This window comes from Pongo pygmaeus, chromosome 2 (genome assembly GCF_028885625.2).
Source record: "Pongo pygmaeus isolate AG05252 chromosome 2, NHGRI_mPonPyg2-v2.0_pri, whole genome shotgun sequence".
In the NCBI taxonomy this organism is placed as follows: Eukaryota; Metazoa; Chordata; class Mammalia; order Primates; family Hominidae; genus Pongo; species Pongo pygmaeus.
Window position 1 is genome coordinate 194,068,644 of NC_085930.1, and position 24,524 is coordinate 194,093,167.

The 24,524-nt window shown below is 36.7% G+C and overlaps 1 protein-coding gene across 2 annotated transcripts in view; it reads left to right on the top strand.

The window, feature by feature from the left end:
• The window catches only part of VPS8 (VPS8 subunit of CORVET complex), a 236,506-nt gene that overhangs the window by 42,330 nt on the left and 169,652 nt on the right, over nucleotides 1–24,524 (top strand). For both annotated transcript variants that reach the window (XM_054481040.1, XM_063662489.1), the window contains 8 exons: nucleotides 1,088–1,195; nucleotides 5,362–5,442; nucleotides 8,206–8,376; nucleotides 12,185–12,259; nucleotides 13,334–13,369; nucleotides 14,259–14,349; nucleotides 14,782–14,828; nucleotides 16,026–16,115. In XM_054481040.1, coding sequence (XP_054337015.1) covers nucleotides 1,088–1,195; nucleotides 5,362–5,442; nucleotides 8,206–8,376; nucleotides 12,185–12,259; nucleotides 13,334–13,369; nucleotides 14,259–14,349; nucleotides 14,782–14,828; nucleotides 16,026–16,115 — 699 coding nt within the window. The remainder of the gene's footprint in view (nucleotides 1–1,087; nucleotides 1,196–5,361; nucleotides 5,443–8,205; nucleotides 8,377–12,184; nucleotides 12,260–13,333; nucleotides 13,370–14,258; nucleotides 14,350–14,781; nucleotides 14,829–16,025; nucleotides 16,116–24,524) is intronic.

Genomic DNA, 24,524 nt, shown 5'->3' on the forward strand with positions numbered 1-24,524 from the left:
AGTGTTTGAAAGATACTTGTTTTTACATGGCTGCTGTGCTGAGACAGGCTTATACTCACTGCCTGCAGCTTTGGCACTGAACTATGGATAGAGTAGACCCCACTGTAATATGTGCCGTAGACTGCTACTGCATGTGCTTTCCCTGGCTTCTGCCTCTGATAATTTACTTTGGAGGATGATACTTCCTAGCATGTGTTATTTATATCCCAGTTTTCCCTTTTTTTTCTTCTTGATTGTTTTCAGAGTTGTAATCTTCCAATGTATATATGAGGAGAGGTATTGATAGGATGGGATGGAGAATGGTGGTACAGAACTCTGGCTGGTGCAGAAAGCGTTCCCTATGGTGAAGGAACTCATTTTTGTTTTCTTTTTGGTACCCTGTGTGTCTCTGGGCCCTAGGGGAAGCAGGTCTATCCTTTCAGATGGAAAAACTGGCTTAGATGGCCATTAACATTTGTTAGATTAGCTTCATTGGCAAATTGAGATTTTTTTCATGGTGTTATGTGTTTGCTTCTTTTTGTATTTTTATTGTTTTTTTCAACATTTTATTATAAACATTTTCAAACAAAATTGAAAGAATTTTACATTGAATACTTGTATAGCTACCATTTAAATTCTATAATTAACATTTACTGCCCTTTATTACATATCTGTCCATCTACCCATCCCTCTGTCCACTTATCAAATTATATTTTTTTATGTATTTCAAAGGAAATTTCAGAAACCAGTATTTTTTCCCCTAAATATTTAGCATGCATATTATTAGCTGGAGTTTAATACTTCTTTAGGTTTTTCCTTTGGTGTAGAATATACATACAAAGAAATGCACAGATCTTGAGTGTACATTTGCCGAACTTTGACAAATGCTTAACACTTTTGTAACTCCAAATTCCTATCAAGATGTAGAACATTACCATCAACCCAGAAAGTTCCCTCATGACACCTCCCAATTAGTTCTTGCTTTACTGAGAAATTGGGGAAAGTTTTTATCAAGGAACACTAGTCAGATGCTGTTTTTAACCATAGTTTTCTCTTTGTCCCCTTGTTTATTAACTGTGATGATTTTTTTTTCCATCTCCCTACATAGATGGATCCTTCCAGTGTGCCACTGCTGGCCTGGCACTTTGTAGCAGTGCAAAATTATGTGAATCCCATGCTTGCCTTCTGCAGAGGAGATGTTGTTCATTTTCTATTGGTAAGTCCTAATATGATGCTAGGTGCATTAGAAAGCCTCTTATAATTTTTTTTATTCATCAGCAATTAATGTGTCAAAGAAATTTGTGTTACTGTACTAAGTCTTTGGAGAGAGAGTGACCTATTTAATTTTTATCTAAGGCTTTAATGATTAGCATGGGAAAATGGTGATCACTCTCAGCTACATAACCTCTCATGGTTTATTTCTCAGCTTCATTTCTTTGACTGACAAATAATTAATGGTGTATGTAAATGTATAAAGATATGAAGGTGAATATGTGTTAATGTATGTGTAACTACATGTGTGTATACTAGAGAGCAAGTATCATTGAGCACCTATTGTGTCCTCTACACTGTGATGGGCACAAGCAGCAAAGGAAAGAAGGAAATATACAACATAATTTCATCTTTCACGCAGCTTATAATCTTGTTTGAAAAGCAAAATCAGTGTGTTCATTATTACTACAGAAAATGGTTTAAGGATTGAACTATGTGATGAAAATCAAGCTGATATAAATTCAGAGTACAAAGTGATTAGTATGGACTAGAGAGGGTATTAATGGCTTTAGGAAGGATATACTGCAACTACTGCAGGAAGGGTGGGTATGCATATTGGGGGAAATGAGATGAACTGAAGTCACAGAGGCAAGAATGTGCCTTTGTATTAATAATCTCTTGCGTTTCCTAGCTCAGCGAAGCAAGTTCACCACTATCCACCTAGTTTCTCCAGCCAGAAACTTAGGAGTTACTTTTCAGTTACCTTTCTCTCTTCATATGTGCTCTATTACCAAGTCCTATTGACTCTACCTTCAAAAATCTCTTGAATTGCTCCTTTTTTGTCTCCCCCATTGCTGTTTCCTTAGTCTAAATCATGTACATGTCTAGCCTGGATTCTGCCGTAGCTTCCTAGCTAGTCTCTGACCTCAGTGCCTTTTACATATACTGTTGCCTCTGCCGGGAAAGTTCTGTGCTATATTCCATTGTCTCTGAGCTCATGATTAACATGACCTTCCCTGACCTCTGAACTAAGTTAGTTACATACATCTTTTGATAACATTCAGCACTTAAGAAAAAAACAAAAGAGAGACGAGGTCTTGCGGGTCTCCAACTGAGGCCCAGGCTGACTCTCAAACTCCTGGCCTCAAGCGATCCTCCCACCTCAGCCTCCCAAATATTGGGATTACAAGTGTGAGCTATTGTGCTTGGCCACATTCAGCACTTGTCTAATGTTTTTCTTCCCTACTAGACAGAAAGCTCCATAACTCTAGAGACCATCTTTACTGTTATATTTCCAGCCACTAGGACAGTGCTTGTATATTGTAAATATTCAATAAATGTTTATAGAATTAATGACAAAGAGAAACTTGTGGTGGAAAATATAATTGAATAGATGGGGTGGATTGAGAGTAGGGATTGGCAAACTGTGGCCTGTGGGCCAAATCTGGCCAGCCATCTGTTTTTATAAATAAAGTTTTATTAGAACATCCCCAATACAACATTTGAGAGTCCTACCTTTACTTTCAAGTCAACACATTGAAATATTCCTTAATCATTTTCTCCCTAAACAGTGTCTCTTCAAATATTTCTTGATTCTAAAATGTAAAGTCAGAAATGGGATGTTTCATTCATGTCCTTCAGTCTCTAGATCCAATATGATGAGAAGGCTTGTTTTTCCTTGAAAGTATCATCCCTTAACTCTCACTGCAACCAACCATCTTTGTCTAAACACCTTACACGTGCTTTGTTATGAGAGAAAAACCTTTAATGTTTCTCCTGCCTTCTGTATGTATTCTTTTTGCTACTTCAAGACTGATCTTCCTAAAATGTCACTTTAATCCTGTCTTTATGACTTTAATTACTTAGGAACCTGTGATGACACCATTAGCAGTCTAGGCCAACCATTATTAATCTAGATCAGGGGTTAGCAAGCTTTTTTGTGTAAAGGGCCACACAGTAAATATTTTAGTATCTGTGGACCATATATTCTCAGGAAACTGAGAAAGAGTAGGTGACTGCCCTTGGTCACACGGGTATAATAGTGGAACTTAGAATTAGATATATGGCTCTAGATCCCATGTTCATTTTACCAGAGGATCCTTTCTTAAGGGAGAAATGATTTAGTGAAGTGAAGAGGGGTCCACATGAAGGACCCACATTAAGTGGTCTCAGATTTTTGTTAAGGTATCAGGTGAGGTCACCACTGTAAGTGATGGGACCAGAAGGTGACTTAAAGGGAAAAACATCTATAATACTACTATGGGGAGTGTGCAAGAAAGCCCAGGTTGAATTGAATGCCATGAATTTCAGGTGGTCGGGTGTATCTTGTGCTTTATATTTCTTCAGTGTTCTGTTACCTTGGAGCAGAAGGGGAGGAAGCAAATTATAAGGATGACAGGATATAGAGTGTGTACATATATACATATAAATAAAAGATTGACACTCAAGGTTCTTTTGGGAAATTTTGGGCTGTTAGAGTTACACAAGGGAACTTCAAAAAGTTTGTGGAAAAATGGAATTAAAAAATAAAAATAAATTTTATTTCTCAACATAAGCTTCATCTTGTTCAAGATACTTTTTAAAGTGATGATACCAGCCATATATTCCATCCCTAAAGAACTGAAGGTCTTGGGAATTTAATCATGCGAATGCAGTCTTTTTCACATTATTAACTAAAGAAAAATGGGTGCCCTTTATAGACTTTTTCTAGATTAGGAGACAAAAGTCACAAGGAGCCAAATCAATACTCTATGGTGGATCGAATTGCTCTCAAAATTGGCCTTATTTGATGAGAACAATGAGCAGGAACATGGTTGTGGTGGAGGACTCTCTGGTGAAGCTTTCCTGGGCATTTGTCTGCCAAAGCTTTGGCTAACTTTCTCAAAACACACTCACAATAAGCAGATGTTATTGTTCTTTGGCCCTCCAGAAAGTCAACAAGCAAAATGCCTTGAGCATCCCAAAAAACCATTGCCATGACCTTTGCTCTTGCCTGGTCTGCGTTTGCTTTGATTAGACCACTTCTGCCTCTTCATAGCCTTTGCTTTGCTTGTGCGTTTTCTTTAGGATCACACTGATAAAACCATGTTTTATCTCCTGTTACAGTTTTTCAAAGAAATATTTCAGGATCTTGATTCCACATGTTTAAAATTCCCATTAAAAGCTTTGCTCTTGTCTGCAGCTGACCTGGACACAACTGTTTTGGCAGCCATCAAAAAGAAACTTTGCTCAACTTTAATTTTTCAGTCAGAATGGTGCAAACTAAACCAGTTGAAATGTCTATGGTGTTGGCTGTTGTTTCTGCTGTTAATCATTGATCTCTTTCAATTAGGGCATGAACAAGATGAATATTTTTCGTCACTAATTGATGGGTATGGTCTGCAGCTGCAGGCTTCACCTTCAACATCATCTCCTTCCTTCTTAAAATTAGTTACCCATTTGTAAACTGCTGATTTCTCTGGGGGCATTGTTCCCATAAACTTTTATTAAGCATCAGTGATTTTACCATTCTTGCACCGAAGCTTCACCATAAATTTGATGTTTGTTCTTGCTTTAATTTTAGCAGAATTTATGTTGCTCTTTGGGGCTCTTTTCAAACTGATGTCTTATCCTTTTTAATGCCTCAAACTAGATCCTTTTCAGACATGTTATAACAAGTTAGTACGAGTTTATTTTGGTGCAAACAATTTTTGAGATCCATGCATAGTTTTTTCATAGTATACATTTTCCATGAACTTTTTGAAGTCCTCTCATAATAATGTCATAGTTCAGAAAAGTCTGGTTTATATCACTGCAGCATCTTTTTTTCTTTAATGGACTTTTGACTTCCTCACACCATGTCACCATTCCTTTTTGTACTTTAATTATAGTCATTGATGTGATAAAGTTAGGTCGTTCTGAATTATAACAGAGTGAAAACTATGTCACAGCATTTGTCAATACTGACAACTAGACCACCCCCAGATATGCCCTGCATTTTGGTGTAAATAATGGAACAAATAATTTTTTTTCTATTTTCATAATCATTTGTTTAATTATCAGTATTTTTGGCTTATCTACAGTGAATGGGATAATGGGTAAATGTGATACTCTAGGTGGAGTATAATTAAATATCTAAAAAAGTCCCTCAAACAGTAGCTGGTTTTTAGGTTGTTTTTATTTCATCATCAGGTAAAGAGAGATGAATCTGGAGCAATACATGTTACTAAGCAAAAGCATCTTCACCTATACTATGACCTCATCAACTTTACTGTGAGTATTATTCAAATTAAATATCCCCATTTAGTTCATGTAATTGTTCTGAATCTATGATATATTAAAGCTACCAGGATTTCTGCGAAGAATTATTACCTTTAAGATCATATGAAATATGGACAGCCAGGCACCAAGGCTCGTGCCTGTAGTCCCAGCTACTTGGGAGGCCGAGGTGGGATAGCTTAAGCCCAGGAGTTCGAGGCTGTAGTGCTCAGTGATCGCTCCTGTGACTAGTCACTGCACTCCAGCCTGGGCAACATAGTGAGACCCTGTCTCTTAAAAAAAAAAAAAGTATATATTATACACACACATACACACACACACACACACACACAGAGAGAGAGAGAGGGAGTCCTGGTTATATTGAATAAACTCTGAATGTGGAGTGATGCCACAAATTATTGCCTTTCAGCCTATGTCCTGCTGAACACAGGCAGGATTAGAAATTTAATGTCTTGTTTAGCTCAAAGGGGAGTTTGGCTTCAGAAGAGTTTAGGTGAGTTTTTTGAGGATCATTGCCTTGCTTTCTCTGTAAAGCATTTTTTGTATTTTTGAGCTTTGTCTTCATTGGTTCAGCAGCTTGTGCAACCTCCTCTTTTCTTGTGGCAAAAAACTTTGCAGAGTTCTCTTTCTACCATGCATCTCAATCCTGAGTGACTTCTTGGTTTTTTTTTTTTTTTTTTTTCTTTTTTGAGATGGAGTCTTGCTCTGTAGCCCAGGCTGGAGTGCAGTGGTGCGATCTCGGCTCACTGCAAGCTCCACCTCCCAGGTTCAAGCAATTCTCCTGCCTCAGCCTCCCGAGTAGCTGGGACTACAGGCACCCCCCATCATGCCCGGCTAATTTTTTGTATTTTTAGTAGAGACGGGATTTCACCGTGTTAGCCAGGATGGTCTCAATCTCCTGACCTCGTGATCTGCCTGCCTCAGCCTCCCAAAGTGCTGGGATTACAGGCGTGAGCCACCATGCCCGGCCAACTTCTTGGTTTAAAAAGAGATTTCTTTTTGTATCAAATTTTATTTTTTCTCTCTCAAATGGTTCGTTAATTTTGAGAACAATGTAATTATAATATTTCTGGGTTCCCATCATTAATACATTTTAGCACATCAGTGTCTGGTGTCCAGTAAAACATTCTGTAGATGCATGAATATAGGCAACCCTAAATATAAGGCAATGCCTCATTTTTCTAATAAAAAGAATGAAAAAGGGCTTTTTCCTCAACTTGATAACATGTAATTTTTTAGCATATAGATGAAATAGATCTTTTCTTTACATGATTTATTGATTTAGTTGTACATTACATTTTTAACTCACAGACAGTTGTTTAGAAATAATTCTTTCTTCCATACACATTTTATGAAATAATTTTGTTCAGACTCTTAGAAGACATCAGTGTTGTCATCACCAGAACTGTCTTGTTGAATCATGTCATACAGTTTTTCAGAATTTATCATCATAACTTCTGTTTAAGATGTTTGAGATACAGTACTTTAAAAATCTGCACAAGTGTATGTGACCATTAACTGCATTGTTTTGTAAATTACCCTTAAAAGGCTTATTTACAACAACGTCAACACTTGCAACTCTGCAGGTCTAATCTCAGGAATAATTACTAAACTTATTGAGGTTCATTTTTTCCTGCCATTCTCTTGTTTTCTTTTAACCAGGTGACCTGTGAGAGTAGCTAAGAACTAGCACTGATTAAGGTTGTATAAGGCTAAATAATGTGATTTTTCCTAGAAAATACTTTTTCTAAATAAAATAATTAAGAGAGCACCTTATAAGAGCTTTCTGTAAAAGATGTGCATATCAGACAAACTCCCTGTTTTCTGAAAGAGATTTTTTAGAGGAGGAGAGGGGAACACACTCTTCCCTTAGAGTGGCTAATATACAGTGATAGAGTATATTTTTTAGGATTTTCAACTGGTTATCTTTAATTGGACATTATGCAAATAATATCTGATGACATGGAATAGAACATACAAATACACCAGCATGAATACCAGAGACATAAAGGGCAGGGGAAGCACTTCGTTCTGGCGACTTCTGACTTCTGATTGAGCAGATTTTAAGATTTATTTCTTGGGAAAGGATTGGGATTGCCAAAAAAAATTCGAAAATAAGAAATCTGATTTTATACATAACCCAAGAAATTTGTTAAAATGGCATCCTTCAGAAGATTTTTAAAGTTATTATTGTTAATACTTTTAACATTTTAATAGTACTTATTAAAGAAAATTTGAGAGATACAGAGAAATAGAACAAAAGACGCTCATAATTTTAAGAGAGATTTTGAAGGAAGTAGATTTTTAAAATAGCTTCTATTTTAAAATATGTATTGCTTCAGTGCTAACAATTGTCCTTTGACCAGCTAGGTTTATGGGCTTTACTTTGTTCTTTTGTTTCAGCAATATCATAAAAACTAGAAATGCAGAGTTTGTCATGATACTGAAGTCATTTGTGCCAATTGCTTTAAAAAATCTTTTATAAAAAACGATATGCTCTAATCCACCTACAGCTTTTAGTCTTCTTTTACACTATGAAAGTGTCATTTTAACATTTTCAAAAGTCAGTAGTATATTGTACCTACTGTTCTCTGGCCTGTCACTGAGTAGTTCTTGCTTTGATTGTGTTGCCATGTAAATTGTTAAATGGATCAAGTCCTCAGTGTAATTTAATCGAGCAGCCAAGCTTTCTTCTTGACCCAAATGATGATTTGGGCTGTGGTCTCACTTTTGTTTTGTTGTGTGCTTGAATTACAGTGGATAAATTCACGCACAGTTGTGCTCTTAGACAGCGTAGAGAAGTTGCACGTGATTGATCGGCAAACACAAGAGGAATTGGAGACAGTGGAGATCTCAGAAGTTCAGCTGGTCTACAATAGCAGCCATTTCAAATCACTAGCCACTGGAGGAAATGTTAGCCAGGCACTGGTAAGGATAATCACTTATCTTGGTATCCTAGAAAATACTTTGATAAACTTGGTATTTTGTTGTAGTTGTTTTAGAAATAGGAACTCTGGGGAGTTATCTTTTTCTGTCTTGAGGTGTTTCTTTAAAAGCCACTAGGTTGAAGTGGGTGTGGATGTGCTTATAAGTGTTTAGGAATACAAGCTAAAACAATAATTTTTGTTCCCTTCTATTCAGAAATGTGACTTATTTTACTTAATACCAAAGAGTTTTAATTTTTATACTAAAATAATGAAGTATAATGGAAAATTTGTGAGAAAAATTGTAAAATCAAAATATTTTTAGAAAGCTTAATTTGGCAGTAATAAGCCTGATAGATTTAAGGGATAAATAACTACAGACAGGTACTCTATGAGGCTTTGGAAATATTTGGGTGATAATGATAAAGGCTTGAACAGGTATGGTAGCTGTGGGTATTAAAAAACGAAGATGGCTTTGAGAGAAAGAAGATATTTTAGAAATAGGTGATAGATGAGATGCAGGAGCCTAGAGAGGAGGAGGACGCAACAAAGTTATGGCCTTAGCATTAATTTTATTGTATCATTAAGCAACTACATAATGGCCTTAAGCAATTTCCACAGATAGTCTATAGTTCAGTCACCTTGAATTGTGATCTCATGTTCCTAAACCACAAATCTTTAAGTAAGAAATTTAGACCATTGTATGACTTCCTTGGATAATTTTTTGAAAAAAATAGTAATGATGGTCATATTTAATGAGTGACTACAGCATGATGTGTAGGCTTTGCTCAAATCTCCCTCATATTATAACGTCAGAGTATAAAATATATATGAAAGGGTCTTCCAGACTCCCACTTTAAAAACCAAGAAAAGTCAGAATAAGAAATGATAGTGCAATATAATTCACTAAGTGATAATAATAATTACTGTTCCATACTTTATTTCCTTGTGTTTGAATGGTATTAAAAATAGTAGTGGACTTTGAACTTGTGCTTTTAGCCAAGAGAGAGTTGTGGGGAATTAGATTTACTCTCCTGCCTGAAATAACCCAAGAAGAGGAAGGAGAAGGAAAAGGGAGGGGGAGGGGAAGGGGGAGGGAAGAAGAAGAAGAAAAGTAAACAGCAGTTCTTAAGACACTGGACATCTGTAATGACGGACAGCAATCTCTCATCAAATGGGGAACAAATGCTGTGAACTCTGTGATTGTCCTAGCTTCCAGCCTTGAGAGAGCATCTGGGCTGTGGAGGAACCCAATTGGAGCCTGGAAGACTCCATGATTTGAGAATACAGAGCCAAGATTGCAGGAAGACAAAATTGGGTTGAGTTTGCAAGAGAGAGTACTGGAGAAAAGAGCATTATGAAAGAGTCCCTCTTGAGTGTTCCTCAGACTCCTAATCAGCAAATGCATAGAAGGAAGCTGCCCAAGGACCAGGAAAGAGCCATTTGAAAGGTTTAGAGGGAACCGTATCTAGTGCTCTCACACAGGGCTGAAAACAGTGCTTGTTACACCAGCTAGAATGGAAAGCTTCATGATTCACAGGGCATTGGGTAGAGTACTCAGAGGCATCTTGCCTCATTAGGACTAGAATAAATGACACACTGGTCCCAGCTAACACATCTTAAAAGTAAGACCAGAAAGGATCAAACTGTTTCCAAATCACTTATCTGCTAGAACAAAACACAAGAATATTAATAGGAATACAGAAAGATCCAGAAACCAACAAGGTAAAATGCACAATGTCTCCCATCCAATTAGAGATTACTAGGTGTGCAAAGAAGAAAAACAACCTATAACGCGGAGAAAAATAAAAACTAAATCACACCTGACATAAATGTTAGAATTAGCAGACAAAGACAGTAGTTATTATGACTATACTCTTTAGTTAAAAAAGTTAAGTAGAGACATGGAAGATACTTGAAAAGATACACATCAGACTTCTAGAGATGAAAACTATAGTGCTTATAGATGAAAAAATATGCTAGATGGGATTAATGGCAGATTAGGCAATACAGAAAAAATGATTCATGAATTTGAAGATAGAACAATATAAATTATACAAAATGAAACACAGCAAAATAATTTTAAGAAATAGTGTTAGTGAACTGTGAGACCACATCAGATAGCCTAATGTACGTGTAGTTAAAATCTCTAAAGGAAAGAAGAGAAGAAATTGGAAAAAATAATGATCAAAAACTTTTCTAAAACTGTAGACACACACATTTAAGAAGCTCAGTGAACCCAAGCACAACTAAAATAAACTGTATACGAATTGATCAAAATTAATGATAAGGAGAAAAATTTTAAAGCAACCAGTGGCAAAAAAAGACACATTAAATACAGAGGAGCAATAATTATGAGAACACATTTCTCATCAGACAGTCAGCAGTGATCTGTAAAGATTTAGAAGTGGACAGTGAGCACTTGAAGAGCTGCTCAACATCATTAGGTATTAGGGAAATGCAAATCAAAATCATAATGAGATACTCCTTCACACCCACTGGGAAGGCTATCATAAAAAAAAGTAACAAGTGTTGGCAAGGATGTGGCGGTATTGGAAGCCTCATACATTGATGATGGGAAACTAAAATGGCGCAAATGCTGTGGAAGATAGTTTGGCACTTTATTAAAAGTTAAACATTGAGGCCAGGCGTGGTGGCTCTTGCCTGTAATCCTAGCACTTTGGGAGGCTGAGGCGGGAGGATCACCTGAGGTCAGGAGTTCGAGACCAGCCTGGCCAACGTAGTGAAACCCTGTCTCTACTAAAAATACAAAAATTAGCTAGACTTGGTCGTAGGCACCTGTAATCCCAGCTACTCGGGAGGTGGAGGCAGGAGAATCACTTGAACCCAGGAGGCAGAGGTTGCAGTGAGCCGAGATTGTGCCACTGAACTCCAGCCTGGGGGACAGAGTGAGACTCCATCTTAAAAAAAAAAAAAAAGTTAAACATTGAATTACCAATCTCACCTAGAAGTTCTACTTCTAGGTGTGTTTCCAAAAGAATTGAAAACACACGCTTATATAAAAACTTGTATATGAACACACATAGCAGTATTATTCTTAATAACCGAAGAGTGAAAACAATCTACATATTCACTAACTGGTAAAGGGATGTACAAAATGTGGCATAGCCGTTTAATAGAATACTGTTCCACAGTAAAAAGTATGACAACTGATACTTGGCTACAACATGGATGAACCTTAAAAATACTAAGTGAAAGAAGACATGCAATAAGAGCACATTTTGTTTAATTCTATTCATATAAAATGTCCAGAAAAGGCAAATGTAATTTATAGAGACAGATGTACATTAGTGGTTACCTGGGTTTGGAGGTAGGAATGGGAGTGACTACAGATGGGTACAAGGATCTTTGCAGAGTGATGATAATGTTCTCAAAATGGATTTTGATAATGGCTGAACAACTGTAAATTTACTAAAAAATCATTGAATTCTGTGCCTAATGAGTGAATTTTATGATGTATGTTGTATCTCAATACTGTTGTTTAACAAAAGCAATTGACTGTTTAAAACAAAAATAATGTGTGGTGAAGTTTATGATCTATAGAAGCAATATATATAACAAAAATAGTACATAGTGCCAGGATGTAGGAGATAAAAGTACATCATTGCAAGGTTCTTACAGTATACATCAAATATTATTTAAATGTAGACTGAGATAAGTTACACATTGTAAACTGTGATCACTAAAAAAGACGTGTAACTAATAAGTCATTAATAGTGATGAACTGTTAAAAAATATATTAAATACAAAGGAATTTTTTTACCTTTTTTGTATGTATGTTTTTTTTCCAGGCTTTGGTTGGAGAGAAGGCTTGTTATCAATCCATCAGTAGCTATGGTGGTCAGATCTTTTATTTGGGGACAAAAGTAAGCTCTTTTACTCTGTGAGTTGGTATTTGTATGTATCAGGGCAGTTGAGGCTGAAGGAGATTGCTGGTAAAGAGGGCAGTATATTGCAAAGTGAATATTGATCAGCAATTATCCTAAACGCTTTGTGGTTAGGTAGTCATGATTTTTAGTTAATTATTTTTTTCATCCACTTTTAGACATATTCTTTACTTTTGTTTAGGTGCTGGCTAATAGGATGCTTATTTTCTTGATTCAGAGATGTGCTTTTGTAAGCTTCCTTCACGTTTATGCTTTTATGACCAGGCAGCTACCTAATCATGGATATTTGTCATGTAATTAAGATGGCTGTTAGCTTAGATCAGCTTAGGATGCTGATTAAAATGTATTGAGGTATTTGACTTAGAATAGAATTGTTGGAATAGGAACTTTTTGTATCTCAGTTTATCTCAATTTGTTCCTGTGCTTTTTAAAAAATATGGAGAAACATTTCTTCATTATTAAAATTTAACCAAAACATTGCCAAGTCAGTAGAGGGAAATGAGCTTGGGCTTTCCTTGCTTCTTGTCCATGGAATCAACTCCTTCTTGGACTGTAGACCTTTAAATATTTGACTTACTCTTTAATGTGGGTTCTAGGCCAGATGCGTTGGCTCACACCTGTAATCCCAGCACTTTGGAAGGCCTCGATGGGCAGATCACATGAGGCTGAGTTCAAGACCAGCCTGGCCAACATGGCAAAACCCTGTCTCTAGTAAAAATACAAAAATTAGCCAGTTGTGGTGGCAGGCGCCTGTAATCTCAGCTACTCGAGAAGCTGAGGAAGGAGAATCATTTTAATCTTGGAGGCGGAGGTTGCAGTAAGCCAAGATCCCACTGCTGCACTCCAGCCTGGGTGACATTGCGAGACTCTGTCTCAAAAAAAAGAAAAGCGTTCTTGGAGACCCATTAGTAAATTCTAAGATATACTTCTAACTGTAGTATGAAATGTTTTACTTAAAGGGACATCAAATGAGATGTGGGACTAGGACAAGTGTATCTCCCAAAGAAGTCTGTTAAGGGTGATCATTTTAATTTCCATCTCTTTACTTTCCAGTCTGTTTATGTGATGATGCTGAGGAGCTGGAGAGAGGTGAGTTCCAAGTAATTTCACATGTCAGAGTTACTGAATTGGTAGCTTCTTAACATTTCTGTTTTGACTTTTCAGAAGAAGATGATTTGGTAAGCTTCTTAATTTCAGAAGTGTACAAGAAAACCATGATAGCTGTTAGGTACTTGATTTGCTAGAACTGACAGTATAAGTTAGAATTAGGTTTGTCTACATATATTAGAAAATTCAAAATAATAGTGGCTTAAATAAGATTTCTCTGTCATGTAAAAGCAACCTGGAGCTAGGTGGTCCACAGCTTTTTTAGGAATTCCATAAGCTTAAGCATGCTGTCCTGTTCCACCATGTTTGTCTTTGAATTCTGGTCTCAGGGCCCTTTTATAATTCAGTATGGTTGCTAGAGCTCCAGCTGTTACCACATTTTAGGAAGGAAGAAAGAGAAAAATAAAGGCTATCTCCTACCTCTTAAGATGACATCCCAGAAATACCAGACAACACTTCCACTTATCGTTAGCCAGAGCTCAGTCACATTGTTCCCAGTGGCCACAAGGTAGTCTTAGAAATATCCTTCAGCTGGTATATTGCTGTCTCAAATAAGCTTGGGGTTTGTTACTACCAAGGAGGAGGAAATGAATGTTGTGATAAACAACCAGCCATTTCTGCTACAATGACATTCCAGCTATTTCCCCTTTTCATATTTGGGCCCTGTGGCTCTCTATACTAGCCTATACAGCCATTGTACTATCTAGTGCTTGAAGATGATATTTTTCTTTGAAACAAGATATTCACATAATTATGAAAATAATTTTAGCCACTAAGCATAAACTTCTGGAAAGATTTTAGGTGGAATAGGAATTCTGACTGGTGACTGGTCAGACAAAGGGGACTGGTTTCTCTCATTTTTCCATTTTAGAGAGTGGATCATCTCCTGAAACAAGATTGTCTTACAGAAGCCTTGGCTCTTGCATGGTCTTTCCATGAAGGAAAAGCAAAAGCAGTAGTGGGTGAGTAGACAGAATTCCAGTGTAGTAGACATGGTTCTCCTGGAGTAGAGGGAATGGTTAGTAGTAACCACTCATAGGACACTTTTAGCTGAGTGTTGAAGTGTTTATAAACAGGATGCTATTAAACCTTATAGACTTTCAGTTAAGAAGGTTAATGTGACAAATAGAGAGTATAGAAATTAAAATGTCGCTTTTAAAATTATTTTGTAAGGAAATTACTATTAGAATGAAAGAGAAGTACAGTGATATGCTATCCAGTCCAGTAGATTTGAGGTGTTCCTGTTATGGCGTATTATCCAACATTTTGATAGCTAAGAATTGTTACAATTATACCTGTTGTTTCACATCTTATAAATATGAAACCAGACATAGTTTCACTCCTAAAGATGTGGACTAACTTTTGTTTTTTTGTTGGATTTTCCTTCTCTGCAGGATTATCAGGGGATGCTAGTAAGCGAAAGGCTATTGTTGCAGACCGGGTGAGTATTTTAAGAGGGTCTTTACTAGAATACAGTGCAGATTTGCTTTTGGCATTTGCCAGTATCTTTGGGCATGAGTAGGTAAATGGCTACAATCTAGAAGAGAGTGTATTAAAAAAACACACACACACACACAGACACACACTTGGGGTCAGGGGTTCGAGACTAGCATGGGCAACATAGCAAGACCCTGTCTCTATAAAAAGTAGGAAGATTAGCTAGGTATGGTGGTGTGCACCTGTAGTTCTAGCTACTTGGGAGGCTGAGGCCAGAGGATCACTTTAGCCTAGGAGTTTGAGGCTACAGTGAGCTATGATTGCGGCACTGCACTCCAGCCTGGGCAACAGAGTGAGACCTGTATCTAAAAAAAAAAGTCAGGTTATAATTCCCTGTGTCATCTTGAATACTTTTAAAATCTCTTCTTAATCACCTTTTCTTTTTTCCCTTGTTCACTCTTTTATGAAGATAATAAAGTACATAGCCAAAAGACAGCAGGAAAGAGGAGGAAGAAAACCTGGGAATCGGGATTATTTCCAAACCAAGTAATAGCCCACAGAAAATTGACATTTGTTAGTTTTTATAAACTTACTAGTAATTATGAGAACTAGTGTATGTGCAAATGTTTGTGTTGCCCAGAACTAGCAGAGAGGGTTAATGTTTTAATGTTATTATTAATTAGCATCAATATAATTGATGCTAATATTTAATATTGACCTTCTGTTCCTACTCTAGACTGGGCTGAATTAATTGACTATAGGATTCCCTCCTTTTTGTTGTGTAAATGCATTGGTAAAAGTTATATTCCAAATTAGTATAAACATTTATAGAAAACCTGGATAGAAATTGGTTACTCCTTAGACTCCGGATAATTTGCTCAACTGTGCTCTTTAGGGAAACACCTACAGCAGAGGATTACTGAAGAACTTGAATGTTTCATTTCCTGAGCAGTATAGATGCCACTGAGGTCTAGAACATGGAGATATTTCTTAAGAAAGTTTAGCAAGTTAGTACTAGCCCTGAGACTGGAAGAAATGAGGCTGGAGTTTTAAAAAGTTGGTAAATAAAGCCACTAAAATTTTCAATTAAATTTTAATGTAATAACAAATTCTAATTCTGTATTATTTAGGAGAGCCACATACCTATTGAAAAACTTCAGAGATGTATTTTAATGTCTATGCCAGGCTATTTTCCTTACAGATGGTAGAAATCCTATTCCATTATGCAGATCGAGCTCTGAAAAAGTGCCCAGACCAAGGAAAAATCCAAGTGATGGAGCAGCATTTTCAGGTACACGTTTGCATGTGCTTCCAGTAGACGATGCTCTGGATAGGTCTAATACTGCTCTTTTATGTTACTTGAGAATGTGACTTTCATTTTTGGTTAAACATTTTTTTAGTATTCAAAACTTTATTTCAGGGCTTGTAGAACATTCTAAATGATTATATTTTTAAGTAATGGGTATAAATGAGTAAAACGTTGTGGAGTGATACTTAGCACTTAGCTGCTTAGTGCTGTGTGGAAGGAAAGGATATACGTGTGAAGATCCTTTACTGTAAACTGATGCCTTATAGTGGCTGACATCTTGCTTGTCTAATATTTGTGTTAACTAGTTATTTAGTACTGCCAAGGTTTAAATTTAGTTCTCCTAGGAGTACCTATGACTTAAGAATAATAGATCAATCACAAATATATATATATATATATAAATGATCTATAAAATATGCTAATGAAAGACCTTTAGTTTATCTTGGAACTTAATGAAAATGAAAGCCAAAGAACAATGTAGAGACGTGTATGTATTTATTATGCAGGTTTTACTTTCTGCAGTTCTCTCCAGTTATATTTGTTGCAAATTGCTGTTCCCCATTCCTACTCCTCCCTTCCCTCTGCCTGCTTCCTCTTTTAACAAATATTTGAGTGTCCAATACAGGGATCAGCAGACTTTTTCTAAAAAGACTCAGCAGAGTTTAGGCTTTGCAGGCTACAGTGGTCTCTGTCACATCTTTTTCTTCCTTTTTTTTGTTTTTTGATTTTTTAAGCAACCCCTTAAAATTGTAAAGTCCATTCTTAGCTGTGAACAATACAGAAACAGGCTTTGGGCAGGGTTTGGCTGAAGTGTGCGTCATGTGGTCTGATATGTACTTGGCACTGGGCAATAGTAAAATTTGCGTGATCTTTACTATCGTAAAGTTTGTAGTCTAGTCAAAATAATGGGTTTTTTTGGTTTACATTAATGGAAATATTTAGAAGAAATCTAGGGATTTTGAAGTTCTAAAGAGCAGGCACAGGTCCCATCTTTTCATATTCTATTTGATGCTTGTAACATTGGAAGACAAGAATAGATATGGCAGTTAAGAGTTGGCTGGTATCAGAGAAGCATTTGGCTTCCTGAACTGTGCTGTTCAATGCCACGCTAGTGAGCTTCTGGTAGAGTAACTGTTATTACTCTGTTTGGCTGGATGCTTATTAAATTTATCAGTAGAGAAGGAGAAATAAGCCTAGATAAAGTTATAAAAATAAATAACTTAGGAAGAAGACATATGGTAGAAAGAAAGCATTTGGGAACAAAACTGTTTGGAAACAATACTTTATATATAAGTACCTGTGTATACCAATGCAGTATAGATAGAAAACTTAATATTTGTAACAAGAATATACCTATCACCAAGAGGTTGTAAGAACTCTGGCCTTTGGAAGGTATACTTTGTTGGAAAAAATCATCTAGTAGAAAAAGCTAGGAGGGGTGAATGGAATGAGTGTGTATGTGTGTGTGGAGAATATAGAAACCACTGTGTTGGGGGAAAACGTGGTAGAGAGCTTCTTTCTAAAAGATGAAAGAAACAAAGGTGACGTTCTGATGGAGAAATAGTAAAGAATCTCAGATACAGGAACTGTAGATGGTGGTTTCTGATGCATTCCTGTAGATGGTGGTTTCTAATCCTGACTGCAGAACGTGCAGAGAAACAAATGTTAGTAGTAATGTGCTCTGTAACCATCTAGCTTCCTGTTAGAAGTCTCATTCTGTTGGTAAGAGTATCTGATAAAATTTTTGATTTTTCAGTGATTAATCTCATAGGAGGTAAAGGAAACAATGGAGGGGACTCTTTCTCTGGATTTAATTTTTACTAATGATTGGGGAAGTAGAAGAGATAGATCCTTGAGAGAAAAATTATCACTTTAACAATCATAATAATGATGAAAAATATACATAGCATGAGTCCTCTATTTTAGAAAGCAAATATCTCAGAAAAAAATATGGGCACAATCACATGGCTACAGGCTCCAAAAAAAGAATGGGTTCACAAGGAACAAGAAATTCTAAAATTTCAACCATTCAAGGAGAAAGTAATGTTGAAAGAAGGTTGTATCTGCAAATCACAGAACATCTATGAATACGGAGAAAGGCATATAACTAAAGATACATACCAGAAGTATCATGAACTTGTAAGACTGTCAGAAAGGAGAATGATATGGTCCAGACTGTGCCTACCACAATGCTGTGGAGTACAAAATAGGGATTTTTAACAGATTTACTGAGCACATACGATGTGCCAGATACTATGTAAAGTGTATGACATGCATTTTTATTTTCAAAACAACCCCAGGCAGTAGGTGTCGTTTTTAATCCCCGTTTTATAGATGAGGAAACAGGCTTAGAGAAGTGAAGTGAAGTTCCAAGGTAATATTGCAGTAAATGGTGGAGATGAGACTCATATCCAGGTCTTTCTGACTTCAAAGCCCAGTTCTTAACTAATCATTGTATTATACTGTTATTTTAAGAGCAAGCACAGGGAGAGGATGAGTGAGAAGGGGTGATGTTAGTAAATGACCAAGAATGAGAATTACAGCAAGCATCTAAACTGTTTAATACTTAACTGTGTGGCAGACACTGTTACAGACCCTTTATACATATTTATTAACTCGTAATTCTTATCGTAACTCTGTAAGGTGGCTACTGTTACTATTCACATTTGTAAATGATGCCAAGGCACAGAGAGGTTAAATGATTTGTTCCAGGTCACAAAGCTAATAAATGAGAGAGCTAGGATTTGAATTCAAGCAGTGGGCTTCAGGGTTTACATCCAGACTGCCACACTATACCACAGAACAATGCTCCTCATTTTGACTCAATTTTCATGACCACAGAGAATGGTTTTAAAGTGGAAAAGTCCAGATAAGTGTATTAAAAAACTGAAGCCTACCATATGTAATATGTAATACCATTATGATTGTTCAACTCTCAAGACTCAGTAGAATTATAACCCACGATACTGTTGAAAAAATCTGGGCCAACATGAATAATTTGCAAGTAACTTTGCATCAATTTTCAAATAAGGCATTCTTGATTAAGTGTGGAGTATATACAGGGAGATACAATTTATTCCATTCAGGAGGACAGTTTTCTCTGGAAAACGTGACCTTTAGTGCATTAGGATGGGTGAAATGCATGCACCATCAGCCACAAATCCGTTGTTTTGTTTAATCATATTTAATCATAAAATAATTATATAGGTTGACTTTTAAAGTTTTTTTTTTTTTAAGTAGAGTGGACTTTGGAGACTATCTGCTGACATCCCCAGTGTGATTTGTGAATGTTTTCCTTGAATTCACCTCAAAACAACCATGTTAAACTCATGTAGTTACCTTTTTGAAAGGAATATAAAGATAGTATATTCCTGGAATGCCTGTGACATAACATAATTGATTTCATTAAAGCATTTGCCTAATTTTTCCATTATCTTCGTGGCTGGAATAGATTAGTAAATAGTAAATAGATTTGCAGCTAGATAAATATTTCTACCCAAAAATATTCTTTGGTGGCTTAGTATTAATTACATCTTAGGACTCTTTCATACCCAAGTTTTTATCATTGATTTGGGTGAAGATTTAGTGACTCGCCTGTCAAATCTAGGTAGTGCCAAGAATCAAGGTTCAAAGTGATGTTGACAAGAAAGTGCAATCAAAATCATCATGAGTTGAAATTTAATGAAGATTAACATCAAGACTTAGATTTATTAGATTCAAATAATCAAATTATGTGAGTACTGGATTGGGAAGATCTAGGTGGACAGGGTTTTAGTTGACCATAAACTTAGTATGAGCCAATTGTGTGTTAAGACCCAGATACAGGAAAGTACTGGTACTACTGGGCTGCCTGTTTGAAATAAAACTGCTAAGGCATTTTGTAGGCTGTTGATAAACTCAGCCACATCCCACAACTGAGATGGTGGAAGGTTTTAAAAACAACAGTTAAAAAAAATACTGGGTTGTTTAATCTGAGGAGAAAGTAAGTGGAGACATCCCTGCCTAGAGATGGTAGAAGGCTGTCCTATGGGATTAGCTGTATTGCTCCAGAGGGAAGGCCTAGTATATAGTGGGTAGAAATTAGGAGAAGGTGTATTTCAGTTTAAAATGACCTACTTATGATGTAACAGCTCTTGGATTTATGCATCTCTTGTTATGGAATATATTCAAATAAAGGCAGGATGACCAACCAATGGAAGTGTTTTTAAAACACTTTTTTTTTTTTTTGCTCAGTGGGAAGGTCTCAGATTCTGTATCAGTCTCAAGAAGCTATTATTGGAGACATAAGTAACCTCTAATCTGGTTGGTTGAAATTCCTATTAAGACTGATTTCTGCCACAGTCAAAATACTGAGAATTTGTGTTTTACCAGCAGGTGGCACCTCCTGCCTGCTGCCTCAATTTTAATCTTTACCCTTGGTGAGGAGGCTCATCTTTTCCTTAGAGTCAGAATATGTAAGGCTCTTCACTATTTTTGCTTTTCTCCAAAGATCAATCAATATTTGTCCTGTCTTAGTTATAGAAAATAACTTTTGGATCTTGTCACATTTTGGACAGGTTGTGGCTTTTATTTATCTGAGAAAAGATTTCAACCTATAATTATAATTTATTTGTATCATAACTATTATGGTAGGATAAAAAGGAATTACAGTGTTTTCTGTCTTATACATCTTGAGACTTGCCTTTTCTTCTGGCTTTCCTCATATGCGTTTATATATGTTCAAGTGTTTCCCACCCTAAAACTAAGTCAAGCAGCAAACAAATTCTTTTTTTTGCTCCACGCCGTCTCTAATATCCTATGCTTTCTTGTTCACCCATTCTTTATAGAGCCAGACGTCTTACAAGAGTTGTCTCTGGCCAGGGATGATGGCTCACGCCTACAATCTCAGCACCTTGGGAGGCCGAGGCGGTTCGATCACTTGTCTCGAGCTCAGGAGTTCGAGACAGCCTTGGCAACATAGTGAAACCTTGTCTCTACAAAAAAAAAAAAAATTAGCTGGGAGTGGTGGTGCACAGCTATAGTCCCAGCTACTCTGGAGGCTGAGGTGGGAGGTTCACTTGAGCCCGGGAGGTTGAGGTTGCAGTGAGCCAAGATCATGGCACTGCACTCCAACCTGGGTGACAGAGCAAGACCCTGTCTCAAAAAAAAAAAAAAGAGTTGTCTCCATTTCCTTACCTCCTTCTCATCCCTTAACGTATTCCATGTCTATAAGTTCTGTGGACCCTTTTATTTCTCATCTTACTGGTCCTCAGCAGCATTCAGCACATGAAGACTTCTTGAAACAGTCTGTCCCTTTTTGGCTTCCCTGATATCATGCATTCCAGTTTTTTCTCTACCTCTCTGACTGCTTATTGATTTTCTTTGTTTATTCTTCTTCCTTTACTTAACCAAGAAATGTTAGGATTCTTCACAATACCCTTCTCTTCTATTTTTATATCAATGTTTGTCAAGATGTCTGTGTACCATTTACTTCAAAATCATTTGAAGATATTTGTTAAAAATACTTTTTCTTATTTCCCAGGCCTACTGAATCAGACTCTCTGGGATTGGTGACCAGGATTTGTAGTCAGCTCTCAAGATGTCCCTTAAGCACATTAAAGTTTACGAGTCACTGCTTTACATTCTTCCCTAGGTGATATAGGCACATGACTATCTAACCAGTGTTAACAACCTAGATTGCTCTTCTGAATTCTGAGATCTATAGAGTAAGTTGCCCATTTACATTTCTGCTTGGATGTTTTGTAGGTACCTCAGACTCAATAACTGTTTCCTTACAAAGCCTTTTCTGAGGATTCCTGTGTTAGTGAGTGGATCCAACATGCACCTAATGCAAATTAGGTGATTCTTGTCTTTTACTTGTTCCTGGCTATTCTGCCTCCTGACAGTTTCTCTCATCTGTTTCCACCATGCTGTTAATTCTACCACTATCCTAGTCTAAGTGCCCATGATTTCCCTCTTGGTATATTATAGAATTCTCCAGATCGATCTTTTCGTACACATTCTTACTGTACTTCATTTCATTTTCTACACAGCAGCCAAAGAGAAATGTATATCAAATCTAGATATGATGCTTTCCTAATTTTAAAATATTTTAAGGACTTCCTATTGTTTTTGAGGTAGAGACTAAATTCCCTAACATTTTCTAAGGCTCTGCATGGTCTACCATTGCCTAACTGCCCCTAATTCTCTGTATTCCTGTTATACTAGAGTTCTTTTCAGTGTCTTAACGTCCCCGTTCTCTCTTTACCCAGAGCCTTTGTGCACAGTGTTCTCTCTGCATAAAAAATCCTTTCTCATTTCTTTGTAGCTCAACTAGCTGTGTTTATTTTCAGGTCTCAGTGTAATTGTCCCCCAGATTAACTCAGATCCATTTCTTTCTAAAATACTATGCACTGAAGTCACTCATTCAATGTCAGTTTTCTGCAACTAGCCTATATATGTTTAGGGACCTGTGTAAGTTTAGGAACATGTCTGTTTTTTGTCATTGCCATATGCCCAGCATCTGGTTCAGTGTCCTTGATAAATAGTTGTTGAGAGAATTTTTAAAAATATGTGAACTTATGTTGTAGAGCTTGCTTTGAAAGTATGCTTTCAATTTAACTCTAAGAGGTTTGAACTAAGAACCAAATGTAGAACTTAGTATTTGCAACACATATGTCATAATGATGGCTCATGTGGTGTGCTATATGCCTGATGGCTATCTTATTTAGTCCTTATAACATACTTGAGGAGTGCTTATTACTTACGTCCATTTTGCAGAGGAAATAGACACACAAAGGAGTTGAGTAACTTGCCCAATATCATTGAACCGGTGAACAGAACCACCATAGATATACACCCAGGCTGCCTGGCTCAGGAGCCTCGACCCTGTACTGTACTATGTTTCATCCCACAGTTTATTCTTTGATAATCTCAGACCAGTGTGTTGTTATGTAACTCACTTTGAAACAGAGAGGACTAAGTAATTTATGAGTTTTGGGAGGATATTGAAATATATGAAAAAGAAAATACAAATGAATTTTAGCATAACCATGGTAAATATACCTGAACAATGGACTGATTTGAGTTGCTAGCAGTGTTTTCAAACTAAGAAACTAATGCTAATCAGTTAACTGTGGAAACAGTATTTTGGGTTATTTTATTTTGCTACGTTTAATATATGTGTTTTTATTTGTTTTTGAAACAACGTAGAAGTATAAATATGAGGCATTTTAATGCTGTAATGTGAATCAAGCTTAAAGGATTTGAAAAATAATATAATTTTGAAAGACCCTTTTTTTTTTTGAGATGGAGTCTCACTCTTGTCCTCCAGATTGGAGTGCAGTGGCATGATCTTGGCTCACTGCAACCTCTGCCTCCCGGGTTCAAGTTATTTTCCTGCCTCAGCCTCCTGAGTATCTGGGATTACAGGTGCCTGCCACCACACCCAGCTAATTTTTGTACTTTTAGTGGAGATGGGGTTTTGCCATGTTGGCCAGGCTGGTCTCGAACTCCTGACCTTGTGATCCACCCGCCTCGGCCTCCCAAAGTGCCGGGATTACAGGTGTGAGCCACTGCACCCGACCTAAAAGATCTTAATGAAGCCTTATGTTAATCATTACTAAGCTCTCCTTCCAGCTTCATTTCACATTTCTATGAGGGTCAGATAATTCAAGGATATTTTTATAGCGGCTGTAGGCATATATTTTTGCATTAAGAGGTAATGTCAAAGAGTTGACAGTGACTACAAGCCAAACACAGAGCGAGGCAGTAGGAGCTTTCCTTGTCTAACCCATACTTCCTCTGAGAAGATTTGAGGAAAGGAAAAGAGTGTTGATGTCTAGCACATTGCCCTATCCCTGAGGCTTGATTAAAGTGCTGGTTCTGAGGAGTCAGGTCTTTCCTAGATTATTTTATCATCATACCTGAAAGAAGAAAAGAAAAATACTTACACACATATACATGCAGAGAGATAATCTAATATATATTGCTGTTTGGGATGTTTGTATACCAATCCTGGGAATACCAGCTGCCTAGCTCTGATAGCCTGTGGAGATTTATCTGTGTGTGTATATCTGTGTGTAGATAGATATGTTTATCTGTTTTGGTGTATGCATGTATACATATGTATGTATATATAATTTTGAATCATTTTCACACAGTGAAGTTTTCCTTATCTGATAGTCTTTTAGAATATAAATTAAGAGAATTAGTACCATCGCTCCAAAAAGCAAAGGAATCTGCATCTGTTATTTCTTTTCAAATCATCCCATGAAATAGGGAAAACCAGAGATTATATCTTCACTTCACAGATGGTAAGATAGTCACAATGCAATAAAATGATCTATTCAGTCACTCAAACCATTGACAGGCTTAAATTTAGGTTATCTGTCAGCTCAGTTTTTTATTTGT